This window comes from Cygnus atratus, chromosome 1 (assembly GCF_013377495.2).
Source record: "Cygnus atratus isolate AKBS03 ecotype Queensland, Australia chromosome 1, CAtr_DNAZoo_HiC_assembly, whole genome shotgun sequence".
NCBI classification, from domain to species: Eukaryota; Metazoa; Chordata; class Aves; order Anseriformes; family Anatidae; genus Cygnus; species Cygnus atratus.
Genome location: NC_066362.1, coordinates 14,167,240 through 14,180,573, shown reverse-complemented (window position 1 = coordinate 14,180,573; position 13,334 = coordinate 14,167,240). Strand labels below are relative to the sequence as shown.

At 35.9% G+C, this 13,334-nt stretch overlaps 1 protein-coding gene across 10 annotated transcripts in view; it reads right to left on the bottom strand.

Moving 5' to 3' along the window:
• The window catches only part of KMT2E (lysine methyltransferase 2E (inactive)), a 69,334-nt gene that overhangs the window by 27,297 nt on the left and 28,703 nt on the right, over window positions 1-13,334 (bottom strand). For all 10 annotated transcript variants that reach the window (XM_035549577.1, XM_035549583.1, XM_035549576.2 and 7 more), the window contains 8 exons: window positions 12,466-12,524; window positions 8,226-8,398; window positions 6,824-6,862; window positions 4,870-5,082; window positions 3,359-3,489; window positions 2,190-2,307; window positions 1,926-2,035; window positions 740-1,001 (listed from right to left, as the gene is read on the bottom strand). In XM_035549577.1, coding sequence (XP_035405470.1) covers window positions 740-1,001; window positions 1,926-2,035; window positions 2,190-2,307; window positions 3,359-3,489; window positions 4,870-5,082; window positions 6,824-6,862; window positions 8,226-8,398; window positions 12,466-12,524 — 1,105 coding nt within the window. The remainder of the gene's footprint in view (window positions 1-739; window positions 1,002-1,925; window positions 2,036-2,189; window positions 2,308-3,358; window positions 3,490-4,869; window positions 5,083-6,823; window positions 6,863-8,225; window positions 8,399-12,465; window positions 12,525-13,334) is intronic.

The window sequence follows — 13,334 nt, the reverse complement described above, 5'->3', positions numbered from 1 at the left end:
AATTGCATTTTCCCTACAACAACAAAGATAGTTACCAAGGTAACAATCCTCTCATGCGAAATACTTCTTTAACAGCTGCTCTGCAAAGCTAATTATTAATTTCATGGATCTCTCTCTCATTAGTTCCTTCATACTGACATTAAAAAAGACAGATGTAACAATTGACTACCATGGTATTACCAAGTAGCTTTACCACACTAACTTCAGAACGTATCTTCTTCCTCCCATCTCTCTAAACTCTATTTAAATTCCTTATCAAGTTACAAGACAGCTGCAGCCAATGCTCAATATGCTGGGCTTAAGTTTTATTTGTTAGAGGAGCAGTACTATTTATTGTTATGTTTTAATATATTACACTTCTGAGTAATGTGGCTTTTGGGTTATCTACACTTCATGATGGCCTGGGAGCTCCTGAAAGCATGACATGAGGCTTTTGCATCAGAGATGCACAAAGAAATTTGGAGGAAAAAAATGTCTAGTTAAAACTGGTAAGGGAACCAAAATATTTAAATCCAATCAAACATTAAGTAAAACTGGGAATAATATAAAAGACCTAAACAGCTTACTCATCTTTTTTTTTTTTTTTTTTATAAATCCACATATCCCTTTTTCACTGACTTATTAAAATTATTTTAGTAACTACACAAGAGTTTTAGAATACTTGTGTTTAAAAGCTTTGCTTCCTAATGTGTCAATTATCCTAATTGTCATTATTCCTAATATGTCAATGTGTCAATACCTGATTATTAGAAATGGAGAGCCTGAGGGGAGAAAGTTTCCTCTGCTTATTATCAGTGATTTTCATTTTGGTGGCTCCTCCTTCACAGTCCAACGTGATGTTCTGATTTTGAGTCTCCTTTTCTCTTGAAACATCTTTCTCTTTCTTTCCCTTTTTCCTTCTGGTTTCATATCCAGTATTGATGTTTTCGGTAGGCTCAGAACGTCTGAGGACTGGACATTCAGGATTTTCTTTGAGGCAAGCACAGTCCACTTTGTATTTACTACAAGTAAATAAATCCAAGAAAGCATATTTTGATTAGGCTGTACAGCAAAGAGGTTTTTTTTTTTTTTAAACTGTAACTAACACGTAAGCTGATAATTTTCACGTATAGAATTACACTCTTCAATGCTTCAGTTTTCGAAGCTGGTGTCAGCTGAGATGTTCCTGCACAATGTACCAGTGCTCTAGAACACTTCCTACTAGCCGAGAGAAATCATTACGAGACGACACACCTTACTTTATAATAAGGCCTACATGGGCCTCAACAGCCTTATTTTGCCATAAGATTTCAAAGAGGTGACTAAATAACAGCTCTTTTTTATGTAAGCAGAACTTAAGTGATAGTTTCCTTTATCATTTCAAAGGAATTCTTACAAATAATGGCAGTTTACTACAGTTTTCCCCAGATCATAAAAGGAGCAGCAGTTATATTCAGAAAAATGTTTATTATGTTACAGAATTTAAGGCACTAAGCATTCAGTATTTTTCAATGTTCTTAATCCCCTATTTGTAGCTAAATTCCAGACGCCATCTTCCCAACGTTATACTACAGAGCCACTCTGAAATAGGGCATTACTGTGTAGTTCCAGATTTTTTCTGCTCTCCCCACATTATGGGGCACCTGTATACAGAGAAGTTTTCATAGTCCATGTTTATTCATATTCACCCAAGTTTGCCTGTTATCTGCATTACTAATAGGTAACTACAATACTGCTAAAATTAGCAACAGATATTCAGTAATAAAAATATAGAAGAAACCCTGCCTAAACATACACTATTCACTGCAAAAATAAGTACTCAAGGAGCACGGCATTATTAATGCACACAAAGTAGTAAATGATACAAAGATCAAGGTCACCATGAATGCATCACAACTTAATAGGCATTAAATGTTATTGAATGAACAGTGTGCTCAAATACTTACCAATTTCCATAATCAAAATCAAATGCTATTGTAATCTCTGCTCCCTTTGGAATGTTATGGATGGAGTAAATATAAAGATGAATCGTTCCATCTTCAATTACATGCCTCACCTATGTAAAAGAGAACATTATTTTACTGCAATGAAGTTTTACTGTTGTTGTATAGAAATTGTAAGAAGTGCTCAAATTATCAGTTGGAAAAAATCAAAGGGAAGGGGACATCTAAAAGTAAATAAGCCTAATTTAACTTCATGTATATGCTCACCTCTGCATTTGGTGTACATGAACGCCTGATGAATCGAGCTTCATTTCCAAAAGTCCTTGCATCAACACACATTTCTAGCCCATGGAATTTGGAATAAAACAAAACAAATGGGTATGGCCTGAAAAACAGACAAGAAAACCAGAGCTTTAAAAATTCTAAATACAGCCTATTTGATACAAAATTAACTAATGTGAAATAGTGTTGGCAAGATACACTGAATTTGCGGGCTAATCTGATAATGACCCATTTGTATTTGAAGCTTCACGTTCTCCAAATATATTTTCAGATTACCGAAAGTTTGAGTCACAGCCCTAAATGCAATTCTTCTGCATGGGATTGAAAGGGAGGAACAAATGCTAAACATGGAAGAGACAAGGTAAAGAATCTACATCTTTCTTAAGCTTTTCTTGTAACAGGTTCTAAAATGAAACTCCAGTAGAAATGTAGGTGCCTCACAGAATCACCTCAAAAAATAAAAACCACCACTTCACCCTGTCTAGATCCTGCGATACCACTACCACCCAGCCTTCTTGAAGGAACTGGGCATCTAAACACTCTGCCAAGACATACTTTAAGTTCTGCTACTACAGGTGCTGGGAACCCTCCTGTCTTTACTGAGCAAAAGCTCTACGCTCGCTTCCTCCAGCAAGCCTCTTGCAATGTCCCAAGTGAGTGTGTCCCTGCAGTTACTGGCAGCACTGACAATGATCTGCAGGAAGAAGGAAGTAGCCATGCATTACTCAGTAACCTACCAACTCGAGAACCATGGCAGTTAAAAAGCCCATGTTGACTTGCGTTCAATTCTGTTCTTACCCTGATAGAATTAAAATCTCTCTCAAAAAAAAGTCTTTACCACTACTTTCCTATTTCTTTTAGGATGGCAGGACCCGTCAGTCCCTGGGTTAAGGTGCATATCTACATAATTGAGAACACAGGAATCCTTTAGCCAGGTAAGAACAAAGAAGGAAGAAACTATTTCCTGAAGAGAGCTATAATGATATCCACAAGAGAGTGGAGGACACCAGATACCAGCTGCAATTATTTTTAATCAGACAACAAGTAAATGAAAGGCACCACTGGTAATCAAGACCCACTTGTATCTTAGGCACAAGTTTGGCAAAAGACCATTTAGTAGTTACCTTATTACAAAGTATTTGAAATAAACAAACCTTTTAAAGAAATATCCATTAGCTTCAAATTGTTCTCTCAGCATGAACTTTCCTCTGTATTCAATAATAAGTGCATCAGGAGGCAAGTCTTTGGCAGCTTTTAAAATTTTCTTGTTTTTTTGCACGTAACTCTATAAAGACAGAAGTTAATTTATGAAATAATGGCAAAAATGGGTGGAAAATTATTAACAGCAGATCATACTTTCACAACCACTGAACACCACTATATGAACTGAAAATTTTGTTGTAATTAAACCTCCAGACTAATTTGATCAAACCGTCCTGTTCCCATGCCAATGCAACTAGTTATGAACTTAGATTCAAAAAATGCCTTAGCTCTGTATTCTAGTACAGCTAAATCACAGCATACAGATGTTCTCACAATTCAAGTATTACATCCCACAGTACATTTAACTGTCAGCACATGTTGAACTGCTGCATTCATTTGCATAATGCTTTCAAAAGGCTTCAATTCCTTCGAACAAAACAGAACATGCAAACATACAAGGACATCCATGATTCATTCAAGGAAAAAACAGAACAGGAAAATATCAAAATAATAAAAAAGAAACCTGAGAAAGTTTGCAAATTTCTCATTTCCGTATCTTTAGATGGAAGGATGTCTTTTAATTAAAAACCAATACATACCCTGACAATTAGTGAACTCTCAAAACTGTCACCGTCAATCAAAAAGGAAGTAGCCTCTATGTAGGCAAAAGGCTCTGTAAGCAGGGATATTCCTCTAAGGAGGCTGTCCCATATGCCATGATGGTCTTTGAGGAAAAGAAGCAAAGATGCTTCTATTAATCTGCTACAGTAACTACTCCTTGAGATTTCTGCTACAAAATGCTAAGGTCTGTTATATGGCTCTGATTTTAAGCTCATCATTAACTGATGTCAAAGACAGAAAGACATTGCACAATTTCTTCATAAACCAGAAATTACAGGATCACAAGAGTACAGAGTCAAACATCAGTACTGGGATACCACCTACCATCAGCAACATCCTTCATGATGAAAATGAAATTCTATTCTATCTGAATATCTAAAAATTCAGAACAGACTTACCACATCGCAAGAAAAACACATGCAATTAACATGTTGATACACACAGTAGAAAAAAATATCAAATTTTGATGCTTCTTTCTACTCTAACCATTCCTGATATTCCTTACACATCAGAGAAACGGTAACAAGGAAGTTTACTGTGTTATTCCCTCCACAACAAACATTTTAAAGGACAATTCAGGTTTCAGGCTTAGTATAGCATTTTAACTATTTTATGAAAATTGGTACGTAAGTTTGATTATAATCAGGAGCGATACAGCATGTATGAATATCAATTAGAAACTCTGAAAAAGCTGTTGTAACTCTGATGCTTAGATCTGGTGAGACAAGATAGAGGAAATGAATGTGAATTTATTTGTTTATTTTTAAGGCATCTAAATGGTTATCTTTGTCATGGTAAAAACACACAACAAACAATGACACAATGTGGCACAGCTCCTTACCTCTACTGGAGGTTTGAAAATCAGATTGCTGGTGCTGACTTCTTTTTTGTCATTTCCATTGCCTAATCTCAGAGCTATTTTTTGTGCCTCCCTCTGAACACCCTCACTGTACTGGTTGTTACTTGCTTCTTCATAACGATCCATCCATGCCTTGATTTTAGTTTCCCATCCAAAGTTCGAACTGTCAGCAGGATCAATCTCTGGAGCCGAGCCCTATAAATTAGAGGAAGCAACCAGTTATTATAAGGTTAAGATTTTACTTATTTATTAATTGAAAGAAAGGTTCCCACTAGTAAGCTAGAAACTCAGAATATGTCTACAATATGCTAAAAAATAAAAGGCAAGAGTATGCCATTGATTTAAATTTATATATAACAACTATGATAATTGAGTTCTGTCATAACAGTACTTTGCATGCACTTTTCCCTCTGCTACAGGAAGGGAAAGTTCACTCTATGGGAAGTACAATTTAAATTTCTATATTATTTAAGAGCACTCCACTGAATTCAATAGCATTACATTTGTCCTTTTATAAACAGCATCATTTCATAAACATCGACCAATGTTCAGGAATACATTCCTTTTCAACAGGGATTCTGGCTTTTAGCGGGATGAGGATGGAGACTGACATTGTCTCCTCCCAGAACTACCCTGCATCAGGAATCTAACAGTGCAGGAATTGGAGGTCAAATCTCCCTTTCTACTCAACTTTATGAACATATGCAAATATAAAGAACTCCAGCTTCCATTCAATTACACACAGATTTGATATACCACTTTCAACTTCAAGGGCTATGCTACATCTTCCTGCTTCACATCTTATAAAGCTTTACGAATCCTTCTACTACAATAAGGTGCAAAGGCTGCAAACTCGAACATTACAGGCTTTGCACACAGCATTTTTTTCCCCTTGCCTGTTCCTCACTAAACAATTTTCTTCTGCAGTGCTTCGGGTCCTTTCACTTTCAAAGAAAGTACCATTGTACCTCCAGACCTCACAAACAGCAGCCAGGCTGCAGCCAACCAGTGCTCCTTATGGACAGCAGCAGCCAACGCTCCCTTTTCTATCCACCTGAGCAGAGACACTATTAAACATTCATAAAACAGCAAGTAGTTCAGTACTTTAATTTACCTGTTACTAATAACATTTATTTTGTGCATTGAGGGAACCATACATACAAACAGTGTAACAAAGTGATGCAGTTTAAAAAAAGAAACAGAACCACACAAACACCAAATTCATAAAGACAAAATTGAGATTTTATTCTCTGATTTCCTTATTTTGTCTTCATACTTGCAAGTCCCAGTCATATCTGGTGTACCTTAAGCCTAAGTTGTGTCCTACTTGTATTTATCTCAAGCATGAATAAACGATGGGAACTATCTAGCTTTCACACCATGAATATATCTCTCCCACAGAAAATTTGAGGACTGCTATAACATTTCAGTCTTAGAATGCAGACATCCCAACACCACTCCTTAAACGATGCCAGCACTTGATCATTACAGAGACTATGCCAGCACTAGCAAACAGAGTCCCACCAGATGAATACACCTGTGTATGACAGAGCAGAAATGCTAGCTTAGCTCTCAAATGCAACATAGTCACTTCATTCTTTTGCTGCTTACAGTTATTGATAAGTTGGAGTTACTAAACTCAGATGAAGCATGTGGGAACTTTGTTCCCTTGCATAGCACAGAAGTGCCCCAATTCCTCCACTGGCTCTTGAGTATCAGGTATTCTTGGGAAAAAAAGTTCACATTATGCTATTTTGGTTAACTTTGCAGAACAAAAACATGCTTTTTATACCTATAAAATTACTATGATAACTACATAACTCATTATTAAGAGTATTTTAGTACTTTAATATGAAGCATCAGTGTATTTGGGACTATGCATTCAGTAACATACAATTAAGGTGTGTAACAAAAACAAAGCACTGAATCACACTACCTTTACTCTTGAAGATTTCCTGGATCCTTCTCGAAATGCCTGAAACAAAATTATGTTTATTTTTTTTAGGAGGAAATACAAAATCTCTTATGCAATTCAAAACCTATTAACAATTATTTCCTCTTTAGTGGACCATTCTCAACATGCAAGAAGAAAACAGACAAGCTACTCAAATCTCAAGGCAGTGGGTTATTCCACAAAATATATTAAAAAAATAAAATCAGCATTTCAAACTAAGTGCACATTGGATTTCAGTGCTAGTAGTCCATGTACCCCTGCCTTTCTCCCACATTACAACATGACTCTAGAATTTCAGAATGCAATGAAGAGTAACTCAACAGTTACTTAGGGAACACCCTTTACTTAGCAGGTTAAGTCTGTGAATAGCCCATATCCTTTACTGCAGTAATTATTGAAAGAGGGTAGGGGGGAAGCAGGTGACAGAGAACCTGTGAAATTCACTTTCATTCTGAAATCTCATTCTTTAAAGTTATCTTATGTTATGTTAGAAGACAAAAACCAGTAGAATACAGTGTAGTAAAATTTATATTCAGAACCTTTCATTCAAAAGGCAACATTTACTTAGTTACTGGTATCTTTTTGGAAATATTATTTCTCACTCCTAGGTTTAAAGGACAAAATTGTCATCCAAGCCAGTGAAACTTAATCACAGAAAGCAACTCATTAGTTTAGGAAATCCCACATACTTTATTTCTTAACATAGAAAGTACGTTGCTCTCAACCAGACAGTATTATCACAATACCCTCTTTACCAAATTATTTTAGTAGCTAACTTTCTGACATCACACTTCCATACAATTTCAACTCAAATAAATGAACATACAGTCATATCAGGACATAGGGCAGCAACCCAACTGGCACAGGTTGCCCAGAGAAGCTGTGGATGCCCCATCCCTGGAAGTGCTCAAGGCCAGATTGGATGGGGCTTTGGGCAAGCTGGTCTGGTGGGAGGTCTCTCTACCCACAGCATGGGGCTGGAACTAGACAATCTTTAGGGTCCTTCAAATCCAAACCATTCTGTGATTCTATAACCACTTCTGAACTTAAACCACAACTGAAGAGACAATTCTTCTTTGGTTATCCAAAGCCTGCTTTGACTCACCTCTACCTGTATTAAGCAGTTTGGCAAAATACAATTCCTCCTTACAAATTCTATCTCAATTATAAAATTGAACTGTCATGGCTACTACATCTTACTTTCTGAGAACAGAAAAGGCATGAAGATTGTACCATGTACTGCAACAGAATATTACATTTTAATCTAAACCCAGGTAGTAAAATACTAGTAACAATAACCTGGATTTTAAAACCAGTGTCTCTTGGTAAGAGATGTCACACAGCTATAATTTGTAACAGAAAAACAGAAATTACATTCACTTACTTTTTTACATTTTGCTATATTCTGCTCTTTCTCCCCACTTTTTTTCCTTTTCTTATCATTGACCTTTGTAACTCTTGTAGCAGTTAATGTAATTGTGGTTGGTGTATGTTGAAAAGCAGTATATAGTTCCACAGGAACCTCATCACCACTCTCTGTTGCGCTGGTATCCCCATCTTTGAAAGAAAAAACATTTTGTAAGCAATGACATAACATAGAAAGAACATTCACTAGCTACTCTATGCCTGCCTTTGAAAGCCCAAAATGTATACTGCCAAATATTTCAAGAACTCATACACAAAGTTCACCAACAGTTTTAACAGCATGAAAATGAATGATCTGTGAAAAGCTAGTAATCAGCAGATGCTTGCAATGCCAGGTAAGAAAAAGATACCAGACTAACTCATTTTTTTAAATGGAATTATTTTATAGCATTCCATTATAAGCAAAAGTAGAATCAAAATCAAAAATGGTAAAAAAAAAAAAAAAAAAGAATTACTAGTCAACTCATCACCTACATAAGGCCTTTACTTGTAATACAGCTTTGGAATTCTCTGATGACGATATTCTAGAGAGGATTAAAATTAATGACTGCCCAGCATTTCTTTTGAAAGCCTATTAATCAGTCATGTGCAAGTTGTAATCAACTACTTCAGCTGAAATTTTTAGTGTCAAGTTCCTTTTTCAGGGCAAATATGTCAATGTTGCTCAAAGCCTTTTCTCAAAAAAAAATCCCCTAAAGATAACACTCTGCTACTCCCAAGGAAGAGAAAAGTGGAAGTCTATTTCCCTTGTTAAAACAAGATCATACACAAACTGTTATTTTTGTTTTCTGTTGTGACATGAAGACCTAAAGCCAAAGTCTGAAGTTTAGCATACATCAGCACTTATGTCAGACAAATACATTTCCTGACCTGAAACAGGATTACCCTAGTTCTGTCAAGATGAAAGGCTGTCAAGTGTGGGGAGGATTTGAAGAGAGATGGTACAAATAGATAGGAGACTGCTCTTCATGTATGCTTAGTACAGACTTATCACATTTTAGCAGCTTTTCCAAATATTCTGCCTTCAGAGCATTTCACACTAAACGTGACTTTTTGAAACCACACAGGGGAAGGCTTTACGAATACTTACGATGAGAGCAGAGAAAACATTCCTTCTGAGCTCAAAAGGACATTGCCTTTATCAGTGCACTCAACAGTGCTATCTATTCTTGAAAACTTCTCTAAATAAAGAGATCCAGCTACTGGTTAGTCTGGATTTTTCTTGCTCACAGCATTCCTTAAACAGGATTCCTCTGTGAACAGTAAGCAATCCAGTTTTACTATCTTGGTTCTTCTTTCTAAGCTTGTTAGACAAAGCTATACTTTACCTATCTTAAGTTGATGTGGGGATATTTATGCACGTATTATATATATAGGTGATCTTAATTTGTTTGCATCTCTACTGGGACTATTTGATGAACTATCACTAAAAAACACAAAGAAATGTCTAATCAAAAACTAATTTTAACAAACAGCCGAACAATCAACAATTGAGAAATGAAAACCCAAAGAATCATCACCCTTAAAATCATCAATGTTATATTCCATACACTATTGCCTACAGCATCACTACACATCATGTCACAGGTAAAACCAACCAACCAAAAAAAAACCTACCTGAAAGCCCCCACAGAACACCATCTTCCTCAGGGAAACACCATTTCAATATTGTTGTCTACCTACACTGTGCTCTAGCTTACTGTAAAAGAGTAATTACCTCAATCAAACATATAATTACACCGAGTTGTTTTGAAACACTCCTTCCTAACCTACATAACCTGCTTTCACTTTGAAGAGCCTTAGCAAAGCACACTAAGTGAAGGTTTTGCATCTTGGAAGGCAAGGTACAAAGTTTCCAAAAGTTTCACAAAAAATTACAGGCCCAGACTTTCATCTCCATAAGCAGCAAGTGGCTGCATCAGCATCTATTTCAAGACCAGACCACTTGGAGCAACATCCTTGAACAAGTAACACATCTGGCTACTGTATCTTTAAATAAAATCATCCTTGAAAAAATTAGGTGCTTAACAAAGGTAGTGCACTGAACCATAGCAAGCAACCTAATCCACAGAGAGCAACAGTATACAACGGTGGGCCCCAGAACAATAGAATAGAAATGTTGCAAGGAAGAAAATCCACGTGGTTATGCACACAAGACACCCACTCTCACATCATGGGACACATTTCCCTAACGGCTCTTTTCTTGAGGTAAAACAACTGATCTATTACTTGCTGCCCACTTTTTAACTCCGGATGCAATGTGGCTAATAGCAGCAACACTTCACAAGTCTTTTTAAAATGAAAACCATTACACGGTAAAGTATTCTCACATCTAAATGAAAAGCCCTATTATATATAAGCCTCTGAACCTCTGTATACATATTTAGTCAGAGAACACAGGTCAGGCTATCTTGCCTCTAAAAACCTGAAACTTAATACCAAAAAAAAAAAAAATTGAAAGCACCAGAATGTTACTGAATTAACAGTAACTGAATGTTAATTAACAGGTCCATTGGAATCAATGCCTTTTTTGCTCTTTCTGCTTGACACCATCTATTGAAACTGCCTGTTTTTACTAGTGTCTCATGGCATATGAACATACCTAGAATTACTGTAAGCCTGACTGAACCATGTCACATCAACCAACACAAAAAGTGCATTTAGCCAAGCAAGTATATTAGCTGAATGAAAATTAACCAGAGAGCATGTTAACATGAGAACATGTTAATTTCCAATTACTGTGATTTTTAGTACTTAATCAACAGTGCACTAAGTCACAGCTTAAACTGGATAGTTTGTTTTTTTTTTTTTAAACTGTTTTGATACTTAATATTTACCATTTGTCATTTCTTTTCCTATTGACTACACAGAGCAGATTTAAAAGACTACTCAAAATTAAGGATTAAGCTCAACACTAAGTTAGAAGGGTCTCTCTCTTCAGCTTCTGTGTAAAATTTTGGCTACTTTTCTTTCCTTAAGCTTATAGTAAATGATCAAATAGCATGACTACAAATCCTAAGAGATGACTTAAGTAGCTCAGACCACTGACTTTCTGTGTACTGTACGTAAATTCAAATTTAGCCTCAAAATATCATTCCACTTAATCAGTTATGACGTAATAGAACAAGTATATTTATTGGAATCAGCAAAAATTATTTTTGAATTCTAAATTCATCTAGCAGGTCAACCAAAACTTTATGAAGTAGGTTTGGTTTTGTTAAAATGAAAGCAGACAAAAACAGAAATTATTACGGTGTTCTAAATAAGTCGTTAATGTCTAATTGACTAAAGCAGCTTGCACAAACCCCCAGCACTTCAGAGACAGAATTTGAAAGCAAAACATGTTAAGTTCTAGATGGTCTTCTATGTTATGACTTTTGCAACAGAGCTTTAAAGTTATCACCTGTCAACAAAACCCATGACATATTTTGACAATGGCTTGACAGAACTCCTGACAAATTAATGTCAGTTGAGCTTTGACATTCTGTAAATGGTAGTAGAGCTCATCTCATAAAATATAGAGACTAAAAAGCTCCTTGCTTCATCAGGTTTTCAAAACAAAGAGTTGTTATTAATTTTTGTGGTTGACAAAAATACTAATGTACATATACAAATCTAGAACCAACAAATCAGAGTTACGATTACCTCTCAAAACTATGTTACACTGTTTTACAGCTCATTTAATTATGTAATTCTTCATCAGAGACAGCAGTATCACCAGTAATGGAATAGTTTTAAGATGATAGTATTAGGATAGAAGTAGTCTATCTACACTGTCAAGGAAGAAGTGACAGAAACATGATGTCATTTTTTCCCCAAAAGAAAGTGGACTTAGCAACCCTCTCTTATCCCACAAGTAGTCTCAAACTTTCCCATCTATTTAGTAGCTTACTCAAAGTATTCTTGTTACTGTAAAAGCTACATTCATTCTTAAGAAACTTTAACAATGTTCAGAACGAATTATTCCCCAACAATTAAACTGGTGGTGACATCTTTTAAGAAAAGACTTGGAACTTCAACTATTCTGATATAAAGCTCTTATTAACAATAGTCACGCAGCAGGTATTGATTTACTGAACTTTATATGCTGAAGGCTATCAAAATTACAAAGAACTGTGTATATGTCCTTACATCTATGCAGTTGATAATTTATTTTATAACCTTTACTGAAGAAAAAGTCTTTTAAAAGCTTTACCCACCTGACATATTTTCCCTTTTCCTTTGCTGTAACAGCACTGCCCTTTCTTTATCCAAATTCCTGAAATTAAAAAGAAATAAGTTTCACACTTACACATCAATATATCCAAGTATTTAAACAGAACTTCACTGTAATACAAGGCACATGTGGGCATTCAAATCACTTCAAAACATAGTAAAAATATAGGTAGCTCAGAAGAAAGACTGACAGTTGGCTCATGGATTACAACTGAACGGGCATTAAACCATTCTTCTGCAGATTCCATAAAACAATCATCACAATATAATAACAAAGATCCTAAGACAGTATGGTTCAAGCAATTTCCCAGAAGAAAAATATAATTTATTTCTAATTAAATGTTTTCTGAACACACGTCTTTTATTCACTGTTTAACTGATAATGTGCAACATAACTAACCGGTAGCATTTTATGCTCTGTATCCCAGAACAATTATTATTAAAGGCAGGTATAATCTACCTACTACATGGAACTAAATACCCTCCTTGTCATGTCACAGGACTTCAGGTTTGAGAGGGAGCATAAGAATACCCATTCCAGAGCAAGAAGTCCTTGGAGGTGAACACTGTAGCATACTGGAATGGGGCCATAAAGACGAAAGACGAGAAATATTGGTGGAGCAGCTGATCTGGAAGCACTGCTGTTATGGGTTCTCCACATTTGATAGCCATGAAAGAAAAGAGAATGAATTGTCTGCATATTGTCCAGCCTGAGAAAGGATCCACGACTCATTGCTATGACAGTAAGTGTTTCAATTGCTTAACCCTGTCATCTAGTGAGGTAAAACAATGACAACTGAACAAGAGAATGCACACTGGTTAAGGTCATCTGCATCGAAAACATAGCTTCTTC